The 17,716-nt window shown below is 44.1% G+C and overlaps 1 protein-coding gene across 3 annotated transcripts in view; it reads right to left on the bottom strand.

Moving 5' to 3' along the window:
• Nucleotides 1-17,716, bottom strand: part of IFT43 (intraflagellar transport 43) — a 95,819-nt gene that overhangs the window by 49,445 nt on the left and 28,658 nt on the right. For all 3 annotated transcript variants that reach the window (XM_007184500.2, XM_057543398.1, XM_007184501.3), the window contains exon 3: nucleotides 12,564-12,628. In XM_007184500.2, coding sequence (XP_007184562.1) covers nucleotides 12,564-12,628 — 65 coding nt within the window. The remainder of the gene's footprint in view (nucleotides 1-12,563; nucleotides 12,629-17,716) is intronic.

The following is a 17,716-nucleotide window of genomic DNA, read 5'->3' as shown; positions in this document are numbered from 1 at the left end:
TGACCCACCTCCTAGAGTAATGGAAATACAAACAAAAATAAACAAATGGGACCTAATGAAACTTAAAAGCCTTTGCACAACAAAGGAAACCATAAACAAGACAAAAAGACAACCCGCAGAATGGGAGAAAATATTTGCAAATGAAGCAACTGACAAAGGATGAATCTCCAAAATATACAAGCAGCTCATGCAGTTCAATATCAAAAAACAAACAACCCAATCCAAAAATGGGCAGAAGACCTAAATAGATATTTCTCCAAAGAAGACATACAGATTGCCAACAAACACATGAAAAGATGCTCAACATCGCTAATCATTAGAGAAATGAAAATCAAAACTACAATGAGGTATCACCTCACAATGGTCAGATGGCCATCATCAAAAAATCTATAAACAGTAAATGCTGGAGAGGGTGTGGAGAAAAGGGAACCCTCCTGCACTGTTGGTGGGAATGTAAATTGATACAACCACTATGGAGAACAGTATGGAGGTTCGCTAAAAAACTAAAAATAGAACTACCATATGACCCAGCAATCCCACTACTGGGCATATACCCTGAAAAAACCATAATTCAAAAAGATACATGTACCACAATGTTCATTGCAGCACTATTTACAATAGCCAGGACATGGAAGCAACCTAAATGTGCATCGACAGATGAACGGATAAAGAAGATGTGGCACAAATATACAATGCAATATTACTCAGCCATAAAAAGAAACTAAACTGAGTTATTTGTAGTGAGGTGGATGGACCTAGAGTCTGTCATACCCAGTGAAGTAAGTCAGAAAGAGAAAAACAAATACCGCATGCTGATGTACATATACAGAATCTAAAAAAATGGTACTGATGAACCTAGTGGCAGGGCAAGAATAAAGAGGCAGACGTACAGAACAGACTTGAGGACACAGGCAGGGGAAGGGGAAGCTGGGACGAAGTGAGAGAGTAGCACTGACACATATACACTACCAAATGTAAAACAGATAGCCAGTGGGAAGCTGCTGCATAGCACAGGGAGATCAGCTTGGTCCTCTGTGACCACCTAGAGGGGTGGGATAGGGAGGGTGGGAGGGAGGCTCAAGAAGGACGGGATATGGGGATATATGTATACATATAGCTGTTTCACTTAGTTGTACAGCAGAGACTAACACAACATTGTAAAGCAATTATACTCCAATAAAGATGAAAAAAAAAAAAGATATGTTGTTGCTTGGCCCTGAAGCCACCTTTTCTGAATCTGTTTTGTCTCGGAAGCCACGTGGAGGAAAAGCACATATGCAGGTGGGAGCAATGATGATAAAGTTGAGACAGAGATTCAAGCAGGGGGCTCTCATGGGCATCTCCAAAAGCCACAGAAACAGGGACATGGTGCCCAAGCCCTGGGCACATTTGTTGGAAACGGATGCACAATAAACTACCTAAGACCTTCCCTTCTCAACCATCTCACATGCAACCGCCTCATCTGATTTCATCCAATACTGGACACTCATCTCTGATGCCTGACCAACCTCGCTGAGAACTAAATAACTGCTCACCCATGATGCCCAGGACCCCTGCCATGTCATACTAATTCTGAGATCTTTGTGGCTCAGGGCAGCATGTGGAAAATAAATTCTCAATACTTCAACAAAATCGTACATATTGATGAAAATCTGAAGGTCAAGGACTCAGGGATACCTGGTCCCCTTTTAATTACTGGAGCTCTGTAAGAAATGTCCAAAAGTCACTCAATCATCAAATATGTACTGAACACCTATATGTGTCAAATACTACAGACCGAGAAGCAAACGGTATAGACAAAAATCTCTTGCAAAGTAACTATTTACTGTTGAGTAATGGAAATGCAAAGGTAGCTACAGCTCTCAAACAGTTCAGTAAAAAATAAAAACAAAAAAATAGAGAATGAGCCACATGCAGTGAAACACTGTCAGAAGGATGTTTTGTTGTATTATTCTCAAACTTTTCCATAGGTTTGAAATTTTTCAAAATAAAAAGACTGGAGCGGGCAAAAGGCAGGATTATAGGTATAATAAGTTTTATTTCAGGCAACCAAATAGTTGATGAGAGAAAGTTCCTTATGAAAGAATTTCTGTTAATAAGTGAGAATTAGAAAATCACCACTTGGGCTTCCCTGGTGGTGCAGTGGTTGAGAATCCGCCTGCGGATGCAGGGGACACGGGTTCGAGCCCTGGTCCGGGAAGATCCCACATACCACAGAGCAATTAAGCCTGTGCGCCACAGCTACTGAGCCTGCACTCTAGAGCCCACAAGCCACAACTACTGAGCCCGCGAGGCACAACTACTGAAGCCAGCATGCCGAGAGCCCCTGCTCCACACCAAGAGAATCCACCGCAATGAGAAGCACGCGCACCCCAACGAAGAGTAGTCCCCGCTTGCGGCAACTAGAGAAAGCCTTTGCGCAGCAATGAAGACCCTGCACAGCCCAAAATAAATAAATTAAATAAATTAGTTAAAAAAAAAAATCTTTAAAAAAAAAAAAAAGAAAATCACCACTTGACACACTTTAATGAAATCATGGCTCTAGGCAACAATCATCAATGGATGCTTCGACCAGCAGGCAGGAGTCTGGTGGGGAACTAACATGGAGGCCACACCCCTGACCCCAAGGATCAATCACAGCCTCACTTAAAGTGGAACCCCGGACACCTGTGCCTATGGATGCACTGCAGTGGGATGTACACAGTACCGCCTCCAGAGTACTCCTGCCAAGACCGCGAGTCTGCGTCTAACCCCCAGCTGATCTAGATCGAACCCCCAGCTTCACAGGGAACATGAGCGCCAAAGGAACAAGTTAGAAACCTTAACTAGGAAGCAATAGGCCAAATCCAGAATGTGGGACACTCTATAGGACAAGTTTCTCAAAAAAACCCACAAAAAACCAATGACATGGGAGAAAAAAGAGGTGTGTGCGGGGTAGGGAAGGCTGCAGAATGAAAGAGACTAAAGTTGACTAAATACAGGTGGGGACCTTGATTTGCTCTTTTTATAATCAACTATAAAAAGACATCTTTGAGACAATGGAAGTACTTGAATATGATCTGGCTATCAGATGACATTAAGGAATCATTATTAATTTTGATAGGCATGATAATGGAATGATGGTTAATAAACAAAAACAGTCCCTATCAGTTAACAGAAATTATCTTCGGCAGGAAAGGAAGGAGGGAGGAGGGCAATGACATTTTAATATGTTGTCAAGCTCCTCTACTCATCCTTGGCCTCATAAAGGATGAAGGATTTTTCACACCCATAGGTACACCTTCTTAAGATGAAATAACTATATACCCTTATATATATCTAACCCAGCACTTCTCCATCTTTTTCAAGACTTGGGGCACTTAAAAATAACAGCTGTATGGAAAACTGGGGTGCATGGATGAGACTGCTGGTGGCTACCGGTGACAGCCTGGAGGCCTTGGCAGCTCTAAGCCTGGCCCCAAAGGTCCAAGGACAGAGCACCCACATCTTGGTACACCTGCACTCACAGTGCGGCACGCAGCACATCAGTGGGCAAGCTCTGGTTAACCTACCCTCTGTGACATCTTTCTAAGAAACTGACTTCTATGGAGATGGACAGCCTATAACAGAGCTGCCTTAAAGAGGACAAAACATGTGTCTGCAACTGTGCTTACAGATCTAGGAGCCTGGCAGCTCTGAATTTTTGCCTTTTACAGTTTTGTAGCCTAATAAGAATTAACTACTTGTGGCTAACAAGAAGGTAAAGAGACTCTGGTATGACAATGACACAGAGGGAGAGGGCAGAAGCCCTTTAGTATTCTTGGAACATCTATGCCATTAAAAAAAAAAAAAAAAAAAGCAAGAGGGAAAGAGAGAAGGAGGAGGGAAGGGGGCAACCTCAGGACCAGCACACGGCTGTTCTACCGCCATCTTGATGTCCTTGACACGTGCAGATGGTGTGGAAGTGGCTGGCACCAGAACAGCCCATGAGAAGGAGTGAGCGGCCTATGGAGATTTATGTGAGGAGAGTGAGATGGACAAGGTAAAATTGTCAGGAGGAGTTGTTAGAAAGTAAAATATATTGTGACAATTCCACTCCTGCCGTTCATCAATAAACTGACAGATCATTTAGTGTCAATTAGGAGTGATAGATGGACAAGTCCCCATGATCCTGGGCCAAAATTAATGGCTGGGAGGGAGAGGGTGATTGAAAATGACGGCTGACATTGAGAGCAAAGTCCTGAAAGTCCCCAAGGGGCCATTACTTGCCTCATTCCCTTGCAGATCAATGCAGGGACAAACCCCAAAACAGACACTTTGAGACAAAACTTAATCAGAGTACCTTTCCTTCCTCTCTTTCCCAAGTCTGGTTGACTCTCGTTCAGCTCTATTCCCCACCGACTACAACTGCCCCACCTCAGACAACTTCGGAGCCAAGGCCAGCCTGGCTCCAAGATGGAATCTTTGGCATAGCTATGACTGTGGTGCCAAGAGAGGGGACAGGATCCCAGGCCCCAGGCCATTCCTGAATACAGCCCTTTCCTGTGGCTCAGGGTGAGTATTTGGGTCCTGGCAGCCAAAGGCTCTAGCCAGTGAGGTGGGTGACACATGCCCTGCTCTCTATATTGGGCAGTGTTATGCAAACAAAACAAAGGCATCCCAGAAACTCACATCCCTGGCTGAGGGCTCCTCAGGCAGATCTGTAAACAGCCCGCCTACTTCCCACTGGCAACAATGTAGACCTCTGTGAGCCTCGCTTTCCTCCTCCCTCCCTTGTAGAGGGGTACCTACCTTAGAAACTAAAACCTACCCAATAGGGTTGGTGTACTGCACATATAAGGTGCAGCTATGGACTGAATGTGTGTGGCTCCCCAAATTCATATGCTGAAACCCTAACCCCCAATGCGATGGTGTTTGAAGGTGGGGGCTTTGGGAACAAATTATGGTTAGATGAGGTCATGAGGGTGGAACCCCCATGATGGGATTAGTGCCCTCATAAAATGAGGAAGAGACAGAAGATCTCTCTGTGTGTACACATACCAAGGAAGGCCACGTGAACACAGCCTCTAGATTTCTAGCCTCCAGAACTGAGAGAAATAAATGCTTGTTGTTTAAACCATCCTTTCTATAATATTGTTATAGCAGCCTGAACTGGCTGAGACAGGTATCTAGCACAGTACCACTATTATCACCCCAAAAGAATTTAAGGTGAGAACAATATTTTTAGTGTGAATTCTCTGCTCTAACCAGACTGACAGTGCGGTTACTGCTCCCCACTCCCCAACACTTATGCTTACACCAATCCTTGAACCAAAATGCTCTCCTCACAATGCTCGTTGCCCATCAGAATTCCTCCAGCTTGACCCCCATGTCCTCCGCAAGGGGCTCCCTGACTACTGCGATTACTCTCCTCTGACGTCACAATACCAGGGTTGGCCACTCCGTTAGTTTCTCACTTATGATGTGCTCCTTTTGCCGATCCTGACTTTTGTGAATGAAAATGCCTCATCTCCCTAATTGGAATCAAAGCTCTTGCAGGGCAGGAAGCACATAGCTTCCCTGGGGCACCTGCAAATAGCAGGAGCTCACGTTTTCCAGCCTTCACGGGGCAGACCCTCAATCCAGCCCAACAATCGCCTCTCTTACCGCTAGTTGGCCCCCTTTCCTCTTTGTTTCGAATCTGTTCTACTTGCCTCCAGATGCCAGTTCTCCTTTGCTCCAATAAGCTCAACACTGTTTGCCTTCCCACTTTGAAAAAAGAAGAAGAAAAAAAAAAAAAACGCAGGCCAATTCAAAATGGCCTCTTCCCCCAATTCCCTACTCCCCTCAGCCTTTTTTTATAACTTACCAGCCTTTCCAAGCTCCCTCCTGTCCTGGAGGAAAAATGTCCCTGCCTCTTCCCATCCAAGGTTAATTAGTCCCTCTTGGAAGGTCTTATCCTATGTCTCCAGGATCCTACTCCTTCACACCCCCCTATTTCATGTGTAATCACTTTTTCCCCAGGTATCACACACACGAGTCTCAACAGACTCCCCCTTCCAAATACTGCCCCACCTCTTTCCTTTCCCTCTCAGAGTAGGAGCCTGTACCACTATCCCCATTTCCTCACTTCCACATTCCTCTTCAACCCACTGTAATCGGCTTTTGCCCCAACACAAATCACTGTAATCACTTCCTCAAAGGCCCCTAGTAACCTCCAAACAACCAAATCCAAGGTTCTGTCCTTGTCTTCTATTTGTACATATGGCTCAAATTGTAACTGCTTTTTGACCTCTCTTCTAGACTCCCACACCGTGGAGACGATCTGTTTGGACTGCCACCGCCCCCAAGTCAGGTCTCTCCTCCTGCCTTCTCCACCTGACGGCACCACTACCCAACCAGTCCCCGAAGCCAGGCACCTTGCAGTGGACCTTCAACTCCACCCTCTGCCCTGCATCCAACTAATGGCACTTCTATTAATTCTACCCCCAAAATGTCTCCAAATCTCTCCTGTCCATGCTCACACACACTGCCCCAGTTCAGGCTCTTATCACCCTTCACACAGAGCATCACCTCCCCAACAGGTCTCCCAGCCTTCCAGAGCTCCACGTGCCACACCGACACAGTAAGTGACCAACCAAACTACTGATCTCATCATTCATGTGTTCAGTAAATAGTCACTGAGTGCTCATCATGGCCTGGCACTGTTTGAGGTACTGGGGGTATGTGAACAAGGCTGCGTCTCCTCTCACGGAGCTTACAGGAGAGTAGAGAGAAAAAGACAATACGTGTATGAGCACACGTGTGTGTATGGATATATGTAAGGTGGTGAAACCTACAGCAGGAGATGGGGAACACGGACTGATGAGGGGTGCTACTCTATATAAAGTGAGGTCAAGTGGAGGCTGGGAAGCCATGGTAAAGACTGGGGGGTTTACTTTGGGGTGGGGGGGATGCCCCTGGAGGGTTCTGAGCAGACAAACGTGAAATGACCTGACCTATGTTATAAAGAGGTCACTCTGGCTCTTGCAGATAAGACTAAGGGAGGCACGGGTGAAGGGGGAGGCCAGTCAGGAGAGCCTGGCCTGCGTCAGCACCAGGAACGACGCTGGCTGTAGCACTGGCCGTGCGGACGACAGGTGTGTTTCAACCGTAGACTGAACAGGTTTGCTGACAGACTGAACCTGAGTGGACATGGAGGAGTCCAGGATGACCCCAAAGTTCAGCGTCTGAGTGACAGGGAAGGTGGAGCCCATTTATGGAGACCTGAGGGGCCTTGGGGAGGTGCAGATGAGGGGACGGGGTGGTAGGGGTGGAAATGAAGAGGACCGATTTGGACGTGTTAGGATTGAGTTGCACATTCAGGTGGAAAGGTCATGTGGACAGCTAGATGCTCAGGGGAGGGACTGGGCTGGAGATACAAACTCTGGGGTTATCAGTGTACAGGTGATAGGAGAACGCCCGAGAAGGGATGGAGAGCATGCCGAGAGTGAGCGTCGACAGAGGAGAGGCGGCTGGAGGGTGAGCCCTGGGCATGCCGACAGACACTGGGGGGTCAGGGCCAGGCGGCAGCCCGAGGAGCCAAGCAAGCGGATCCCTTGAAAAGTAACACCGGAAATGGAAGAGCACTTCCCTCCCAGGGAAAATGGATCTGATCTGGAAAAATCTTTAATATATTCGTCGAGGAATTAACACTTGAGATTCTCTTTTTTTTCTCTAAGAAGCAGATATAGGATTTGACTCATTTCCATATTTCAAAATAAATTCCAGATAATACAAACACTAGAATCCCCTAATAACTTAGAAAAATGGGGCTCCTCTATTAGCCTCTCACTAGCATATTTCAAAGTCACCTTCTTCTTAGTTAACACGAAAAAGCAGTGTTACGTTCACCAAAGGAACAGTGTGGCACTTAAATAGCATATGGCATATATGGCATATAAATAGACAGAAAGACCACCAGAACAGAATAACGAGTCCAAAAGCAGACCCAAGTACATACAAACATACAGATTATGGCAAAGGTGGCTTCTAAATTCACTGGAGAAAGATGGATTTTCAAATAAATGGTGCTGGGACAACAGTCATTTAGAAAAAAGATAAAACTAGATCTGCACCTCATACCATACACTGGAATTAATTCCACATGGATCAGAGATCTAAATTTTAAAATGTACATTTACGTACCAATGTTTTCTTAGGGTCTGTCTTCCAAGGCAATAGAAATAAAAACGAAAATAAACAAATGGGACCTAATCAAACTTACAAGCTTTTGCACAGCAGAGGAAACCATAAACAAAATGAAAAGACAACCTACAGAATGGGAGAAAATATTTGCAAATGATGCAACCAACAGGGCTTAATTTCCAAAATATACAAACAGCTCATACAACTTGACAACAAAAAAAACAAACAACCCAATCGAAAAATGGGCAGAAGACCTAAAGAGACATTTCTCCAAAGAAGAAATACAGATGGCCAATAGGTACATGAAAAGATGCTCAACATTGCTAATTATTAGAGAAATGCAAATCAGAACTACAATGAGGTATCACCTCACACTGGTCAGAATGGCCATCATTAAAAAGTCTACAAATAACAAACACTGGAGAGGGTGTGGAGAAAAGGGAACCCTCCTACACTGCTGGTGGGAATGTAAGTTGGTGCAGCCACTGTGGAAAACAGTGTGGAGGTTCCTCAGAAAACTAAAAATAGAACTACCATATGATCCAGCAATCCCACTCCTGGGTATACATCCAGACAAAACTCTAATTCAAAAAGATACAGGCACCCCTGTGCTCCTAGCAGCACTATGCACAATAGCCATGACATGGAAACAACCTAAATGTCCATCAACAGATGAATGGATAAAGAAGATGTGGCACATATACACAATGGAATAGTACTAGCCATAAAAAAAGAATGAAATAATGTCATTTGCAGCAACATGGATGTAACTAGAGATTATCATACTAAGCGAAGTCAGAAAGAGAAAGACAAATACCATATGATATCACTTATATGTGGAATCTAAAATACGACACAAATGAAGCTATCTAGGAAACAGAAACAGAATCAGGGCCATAGAGAACAGACTGGTGGTTGCCAACGGGGAGGGGGTGGGGGAGGGGAGGACTGGGAGTGTGGGATTAGCAGATGCCAGCTGGTATATATAGGATGGATAAACAACAAGGTCCTACTTCATAGCACAGGGAAATATATTCAATATCCTGTGATAAACCATAATGGATAAGAATTTGAAAAAGAATGCATGTATGTATAACCGAGTCACTTTGCTGTACAGAAGTAATTAACACAACATCATAAATCAACTCTACTTCAACAAAAAATAAATAAATAAATAAATAAATAAAATGTAGACTTAGAGTGTGGTTGTGTTCCAATAAAACATGATATATAAAAACAGGTGGCTGTGCACTTATAGTCACCTGATCTATGACAAAGGAGGCGAGAGTATACAATGGAGAAAAGACAATCTCTTCAACAAGTGGTGCTGGGAGAGCTGGACAGCTACATGTAAAAGAATGAAATTACAACATTCTCTAATACCATACACAAAAATAAACTCAAAATGGATTAAAGACCTAAATGTGAGACCAGATAATATAACAACAACTTGAGGAAAACATAGGCAGAACACTCTTTGACATAAATTGCAGCAACATTTTTTTTGGATCCTCTCCTAAAGTAAAGGAAATAAAAGTAAAAATAAACAAATGGGACCTAATTAAACTTAAAAGCTTTTGCACAGCAAAGGAAACCATCGACAAAATGAAAAGACAACCTTCTGAATGGGAGAAAATATTTGCAAACGATATGACCAATAAGGGGTTAATATCCAACATATATAAACAGCTCACACAACTCAATATCAAAAAAAAACAAACAACTTGATTAAAAAATGGGCGGAAGAACTGAATAGACATTTTTCCAAAGAGGAAATGCAGATAGCCACCAGGCACATGAAATGTTCAACATCACTAACCATCAGGGAAATGCAAATCAAAACCACAATGAGATATCACCTTACACCTGTCAGAATGGCTATCATCAAAAAGAACACAAATAACAAATGTTAGCAAGGATGTGGAGAAAGGGACCCCTTATACACTGTTGGTGGGAATATCAATTGAAGCAGCCACTGTGGAAAACAGTATGGAGGTTTCTCAGAAAACTAAAAATAGAACTACCATATGACCCAGCAATGACACTCCTGGGTATATATCCAAAACAAACAAAACAAAACAAAACAAAAACACTAATTTGAAAAGATACAAGTACCCCAATTTTTATAGCAGCATTATTTACAATTGCTAAGATATGGAAGCAACCTAAATGTTCATCAACAGGTGAATGGATTAAGAAGTGGTGTATAGGGTTTCCCTGGTGGCGCAGTGGTTGAGAATCCGCCTGCCAATGCAGGGGACACGGGTTCGATCCCTGGTCTGGGAAGATCCCACATGTCGCGGAGCGACTAGGCCCGTGAGCCACGATTACTGAGCCTGCGCATCTGGAGCCTGTGCTCCGCAACAAGAGAGGCCGCGATAGTGAGAAGGCCCGCACACCGCGATGAAGAGTGAAGAGTGGCCCCCGCTCGCCGCAACTAGAGAAAGCCCTTGCACAGAAACGAAGACCCAACACAACCATAAATAAAATAAATAAATAAATAAATTTAAAAAAAAAAAAAAAAAAAGAAGTGGTGTATAGACACACAAAGGAATAGTACTCAGCCATTAAAAAAAAGAACAAAATATTGCCATTTGTAGCAACATAGATGGACTTGGAGGGCATTATGCTAAGTGAAATAAGTCAGACAGAGAAAGACAAATACTGTATGATATCACTTCTATGTGGAATCTAAAAAATACAAGAAACTAGTGAATATAACAAAAAAGAAGCAGACTCACAGAGAACAAACTAGTGGTTACCAGTGGGGAATGAGGGTGGGGAGGGGCAATATAGGGTGGGGGAGTGGGAGGTAAAACTATTGGGTGTAAGACAGCCTCAAGGACGTACTGTACAACAAGGGGAATAGAGCCAATATTCTGTAGTAACTATAAATGGAAAGTAACCTTTAAAAATTGTATAAAAGCAGGTGGCTGGCCTGTGGGCCACAGTTTGCTGAATCTTAACATATAGAAACAAATAAGGATACATTTTAAATTTATATATACATGTTTATTTTTTGCAAAAAGAAGTACAGGAAGGATAAAACAGAAACTAATAAAGAAGTTATCCATGGGAGATGGAGGGAATGAGGTGGAAAGAATACGGATGGGAGTGAGATTTCTCTGAGTATATCTTTCTATACCATTCTGATACAATAAAAAGTACACAATATCACCAGTTCTTGCCAAAAACATTTAACTTGAATCTAATCATGAGGAATCAATCAGAAGAATCTAGAATGTGAGACACTCTACAAGACAACTGACCTGGATTCCTCAAAAAAGTCAATGTACTGGGTGGAGGTGTAGTAGGGCGAAGGGGAGCTGGAATTATTATAGAGACTAAAAGAGCATAAAAAGAGACAGAACTACCAACACAATGTGTGAACTCTGATTGGATCCTGGAACTCCAAAAGAGATTTTGGGGACAACTGGGGAAATTTAAATATAGACTATATTTTAAATATTATTAAATCATTATGAAATTTTTTAGATGTGATCATTATACGTGATTATTTAAAGAATGTCCTTAATCTTCAGAGATGCATGTTGGAGTATTAAGAGGTGAAATATCATGATGACTGCAGTTTATTTTCAGATGATTCAGGGGACGAAAAAAGTGTGTGTACACGTGTGTGTGTGTGTGTGTGTGTGTGTGTTTAGAGGTGGGGAGTGGAAGGGGGGAGGAAGGTGGGAAAACTGGAAAAAAAATATTTCTGATAGTGCCATTTTGAAGGCAACAACTGCTGAAGGAAATTCTGAACAAGGGTAATGTCTCTTCTTTGAGGAAAAGAAATTCCTTTCCTGAGTTTATCATTGGCCATCCCACTGGTGTAGTAAACATATATACATACATACATGTATATTGGTTTACCTTTCGTCTGAGACTTACTACAAGGGATTAAAGACCAAAATGATTTGTAATCCAGCAGTAACTAACAGGCAAGTCCATTCTGTTTAGAAAGTAACTTTAAGAAAAACACAGAATGTTAGAATATGGAGGAACTTTGAAAATATTATGCCAAGTGAAAGAAGGCAGTCATAAAGGACCACATAACATGTGATTCCATTTACATGAAATGTCCAGAATAGGCAAATCAGAGAGACAGAAAACAGGCTGGTGGTTGCCTAGGGCTGGGGAGGTTGCAGGGGGACACAGGCAGTGACTGCTAATGGGTATGGCGTTTCTTTAGGGGGTAATAAAAATGTTCTAAAAGTGATTGTGGTGATGACAGTACAACTCTGAAAATATACTAAGAACAGCTGAATTGTACGTTTCAAAGGGGTGAATTGTAAGGTACATGAATTACATCTCAGTAAAGCGGTTATAAAAAATAAAAGAACAACACAGGAGCACAGTGTCCCCTGCCCGCCCCCCCACCCCACCCCGCCGCCCCGTGACCTGCCAGCACTCACCTGGAAGCCTTCACGGAGTCATCTGCCCAGCCTCCTTGCCGGCGGGGTGGCTTGGGAGGGGGAGCCTGCAAGGGAAAAGAAGTCAACAAAACAGTTACTCAAGACCAGTGTTCAAACAAACAGACGCTGAGGTTAAGGTAACCTAAACCAACCTTCTGAAACCTTCGAATGCAAATACAATACTATGAAACCTGGGTGCTTTCGTACCCTTCTGGAGGACAATCTGGCAACGTCTACTGAAAGCCTTAGAAATGCTCACACTTTTTGAGCCAGCAATTCTAACCCCAGGAATTTATCCCAAGGAAATAATCAGAGAGAAACATAATGTCATTTTTGAATATAATGAATAACTGGACGTCAATAAGGAATTTAAGTAAATCATGGAATACACATGTGAAAATACTATGCAATAATAAAACACTGTATTAAAAAGGAATTAATGATATGAGAAAGTTCAATATGTGTTAACTTTTTAAAACATGTTCAAAATAGTAGGTATATGCTTCTAATTTTGTGAAAAGATCACTAATACAGAACATCTCGTGCTAATTAGCTATCAGTACATGAATGAGAGGGGATCCAGTGTAAGAATCATGGCGATTTCTTTTTCCTTCTTTATGCTGTTGTGCATTTTCCAATTCTTTTTTACCATCAATTTATATCACTTTTATAAAAAGAAAAGTAATAAAATAAAAATATATAAGAGAGGCTTGCTTCAAAGACACAAACTCGAGTGGTGGGTTAAAAAGCTACTCAAGTTATTTGGGCAGGAAGCATTCACCTGCAATAGATACACCCACAAACCCAAGTGCAGAATTCTTGTAACTATTTTTGATTTTGTGGGCCGCACAGTCTCTGTTGCAGCTACTCAACTCTGATGCTGCAGGGCAATCAAACCACAGACAAGAAGTAAACACCTGGGTGTAATGTGTTCCAATAAAGCTTTACAAAAACAAGCAGTGGGCCAAATTTGGTGGGAAGTACTCTGCAGACTCCTGGGCTAAAATCACTGCAATGCCCTTTCAATCTGTTGCTAAAAACCTAACTTGCAGGGACTTCACTGTGGCGCAGTGGCTAAGAATCCGCCTGCCAATGCAGGGGACACAGGTTCGAGCCCTGGTCCGGGAAGATCTCACATGCCGCGGAGCAACTAAGCCCGTGCACCAAAACTACTGAGCTTACGCTCTAGAGCCCACGAGCCACAACTACTGAGCCCACGTGCCACAACTACTGAAGCCCGTGCGCCTAGAGCCTGTGCTCTGCAACAAGAGAAGCCACCGCAGTGAAAAGCCCGCCTGTCGCAACGAAGAGTAGCCCCCGCTCACCGCAACTAGAGAAAGCCCGCGCACAGCAATGAAGACCCAACACAGCCAAAGATAAAGAAATAAAATAAATTTAAAAATAAATAAATTTAAAAAAAAAAAAATAATAAATAAATAAATAAATAAATAAATTTAAAAAAACCTAACTTGCAGCTTTTTAAGAAAACATTCCCTCAATATGGCGAAATACCTTTTAACTTTTGATATTTTTATTTTACACCAAGATGTGTTTCCTTTCCTGCTTCTCTGGTAGCACCCCAGCCTGCCAAGGACATGTTCCATCTAGAGACGGAGCCTTTCTGCGGGATGAGGCAGAACCTGTTGGAAAGGCCTGATGGAGGAGAAGGCAAGTCCTGGAAAGCCTGCATCCAACTTAGCTCCTGGGAAACCTAAGTAGTACTTTAGAGAAAACAAAGTTAAGTAATGAGGCTCTGTACTCTCAGAAACAACACAAATGTAGAAGTAGAAAACGCACTATTGCTTGTCTCTCTCAGGGCGGAACCCAAAGAAGATGAACGAAGAGATCCCCACCATCAATTCCCAGTCCATGCATCCTTTTTTGGTGTCCCTGCCACACATAATCACCGGTCCCCAGGCTGGATGGAGAAGCCTTCCATCCCAGGACCCCCTCTTCCCTTAGACACAGGTGACTGAACCAGGGCTGCACCAGTCAGAGCCAGTCAGAACCAATCAAGTTCTCTGTCCTAGGAATCTGGAACTGAAGCTCACAGGTTAGGCTGCTCAGACAGCACTGGTTATTGGAACTATAAGGACCAGCTGGAATCAGAATAAGCCCAAACTCCCACAAGCCAAAGTGGTGTATAAGCAGAGACCAAGAACGTTGTCTTGTTCAGCTCTTACCATGTGGAAGGCATTGCAAAGGTTAAAGAGATTGGAACTGAATCATATCAGGCCCCTCCAGGAGGTTTTAAACCAATCTGGCCCACAGCTTTCTTCGCTATGCTTTTGCAGATAACACCCCACTTTCCTTTACCCAAGGGTAGGACCATCTTGTGACAATGTGCATTCCTGAATTCGGAGGTCACAAACTAGGAACTGCATGTTTGGTTTGGCCATACAGTGGTTTTTGTCTGTTTTTAAATTTAAACTACCATTTTAAAAATTGTAAGATTTCCACACAAAACAGAAGTCTCCGGCTTCCCTCGGAAAACTGGAAACTCTAGCAATGCTGGGGCTGAGGAGCAGCCGCCCTCTGGTGACTGGACACGTGAATTCCAGTTCGCCACGGTCCCCACCCGCTCTGTCTCCTTCCTGCTGAGGTCAAGTGCCAGCTGACATCTATTACCATGGCGGCTGTGCTGTCGTTTCTCTTCCAGTACAGAATTCTCTCTCGGTTCCCAGGCCTACTGGAAGTGGGAAAATGAAAGCTATGTCAGGTGTTTCGACAAATATGGGAACAAGCGTATTTCTTGGGTGGAAGTGGGATCTTTTCTTACCACATCAGTGTACACACTGCAGGTACGCCTGCGTCTAACCCCTAGTCCCACTTCACTCACCCAGGTGCCCTGCCTAGCCCCTGTGGCATCTAGGTGTGTGGCCCTGGAACTAGCTTCTCAGAGCTGGGATCCCCTGCTGTCTTCTCTTTGCTCTGGGTGTTGGACAGAATAAACCCACATGAAATCCGTGGTGCCATGGTGTCAGGAGGCCCAGGCCTATTTGGCACTTTTCCACTGATAGTCCACAAGAAGAAGGGAAGGGGCCTGGTGGCCTTGGCAAGGTTCCTCAACCTGTGTGTCCTGACCCCACCTCTGCCTTCTGCCATGGGGTGTAGGTGACAAAGGGGACAGGAGGGGACTTCCCTGGTGGCACGGTGGTTAAGAATCCGCCTGCCAATGCAGGGGACATGGGTTCAATCCTTGGTCCAGGAAGATCCCACATGCTGCGGAGCAACTAAGCCCGTGCGCCACAACCACTGAGCCTGCGCTCTAGAGTCCGCGAGCCACAACTACTGAGCCCATGTGCCACAAGTACTGAAGCCCGCGCGCCTAGAGCCCATGCTCCGCAACAAGAGAAACCACCGCAATGAGAAGCCCGCGAACCACATCGAAAAGTAGCCCCTGCTTGCCACAACTAGAGAAAGCCCGTGCGCAGCAGCGAAGACCCAACGCAGCCAAAAAAAAAAAAAAAAAAGGTGGTGGGAGACAGGAGGAACAGGGACTAAACTGGGGAGGGGTTGTGAAAGATTAGGCATCATGGAAAAGGAGCATAAGTGACATAAATTTAGGTCAAAACGCACTCCTTTGAGTAACCACTGAGCTGTTGAGGGATTAAATTAGTGACTATATGGTAAATGCTCAGGGCAGTGCCTGGCACATAATAAGTACTATATCTTTACTGTTAGCAGCAGCAGCATCACTAATGTCAATATTTGAAAGGTTAGGCCACGTGTAACAACATATACTGTACCATTTGGAAAAGAGGGGGAATAAAAAGACTCCTCTGAGCCTGGCCTGAGCTGTCATTTTGACTACTGATGTATCATATGGTTAATAAAGTTCCCTAAGATTCCAAAACCCCAAATGATCTGCTTTCTCTTCTTTAACCACAAACCCCAGAAAGTCACAGCTATTGGGAGGATGAGTGAGAATCCTTTCTGCCCAGACGTAACACAAAGACACTTCTTTTCTCATCTTTCCACTCCGAAACAGTGCCAGCTGCTAAATTAGGAGAGCAGCTTCAAAACAGAAAGACCACCACACGAGAGTCACTCCTCCGCAGCCAGAAGAATTTAACAACTAGTCCCCAAATCAAAGGGGCTTTTGCACTAATAACTGAAAACTTCAGGAGTTGACATAATGTTGTAAAAACCATATAGGCTGCTTTTCCTTGAGATCACCTGGGAGAGGAAGAGTTACAAAGTACTTCTCTGCACCAAATGGGGTAGGGTTATAGTGGCCTTCCCTGCTCCCCACTGGGAGTCCTGGCCAACCTCAGAGAGAGCACTGAGGCGGCTGGGAGATGGGGGGGGAGGCAGAACTCAGCTCTCTGCAAGGTAGGGCTTGTGTGTTTAGCGGGAGATGTCTCTCCTGATGGGGAATCCTTATGGTCATGATTTAGTACTCGGAGTCCAAGGAAAAGAAATTCTTGTTTTTATATATAAATACTCCCTACTATGAGTCTTGTTACGGCCACACACAAATACCCTGTCTCCATGAGACAGACGTAATTAACCACTATTACCAAGTGACAAAGGCTCCTCCCCAGAATTCAACTTTGTTCCTGTGTGGGGAGCAGAGTGCTGTCCTATACGCATCAGGTGAGTTAGAAAAAGCAGAAGACGTCATCCCTGTCCTCAAATGATACCCCGGGTCCAATGAGGCTGGAAAGAGGCAGAATTCAGGGTGTATCAGGTCTGTATGAAATCTATGTGATGGACATTGGGCTTAATCTGAAACCGCCAAGGCCACACTGGAGCGGGGAGGTAGGTATGAGGGATGGAGGAACTGACAGTCCTTCCAGCGAGAGGCTGCATCAGGGTCCAAAGGTGAAGCTGAGGAGGAAGCCCTCAGCCCTGGGGCAGTTCCACTAAATTTTGCAGTTTTCTCGTCACCTTTGGTGGTTTTTATTGGGCCACACTCTCCTGGGGCATCATTCAGACAGCGCTCTGACAAGCGTGCATACGTTTGCAAGGCCTGACTGAAGGCTACACAGAATCGTACCAGCGTGGGAAGTGCTGAGGACAAGGAGGCTGACGGAGGCTTTATGGAATAAGTGGGGCTTGCTCTGGATTGGAAAGATAAGCAGAAATGTAAAGGAAAAGCATTCCAGAAGCAACCAGATACGAGGTGCAGTGACACCAGGATAGCACAT

This window comes from Balaenoptera acutorostrata, chromosome 3 (genome assembly GCF_949987535.1).
Source record: "Balaenoptera acutorostrata chromosome 3, mBalAcu1.1, whole genome shotgun sequence".
Classification (NCBI taxonomy): domain Eukaryota; kingdom Metazoa; phylum Chordata; class Mammalia; order Artiodactyla; family Balaenopteridae; genus Balaenoptera; species Balaenoptera acutorostrata.
The sequence above is the reverse complement of the archived record's forward strand: the minus strand, read 5'-3'. Positions and strand labels throughout refer to the sequence as shown.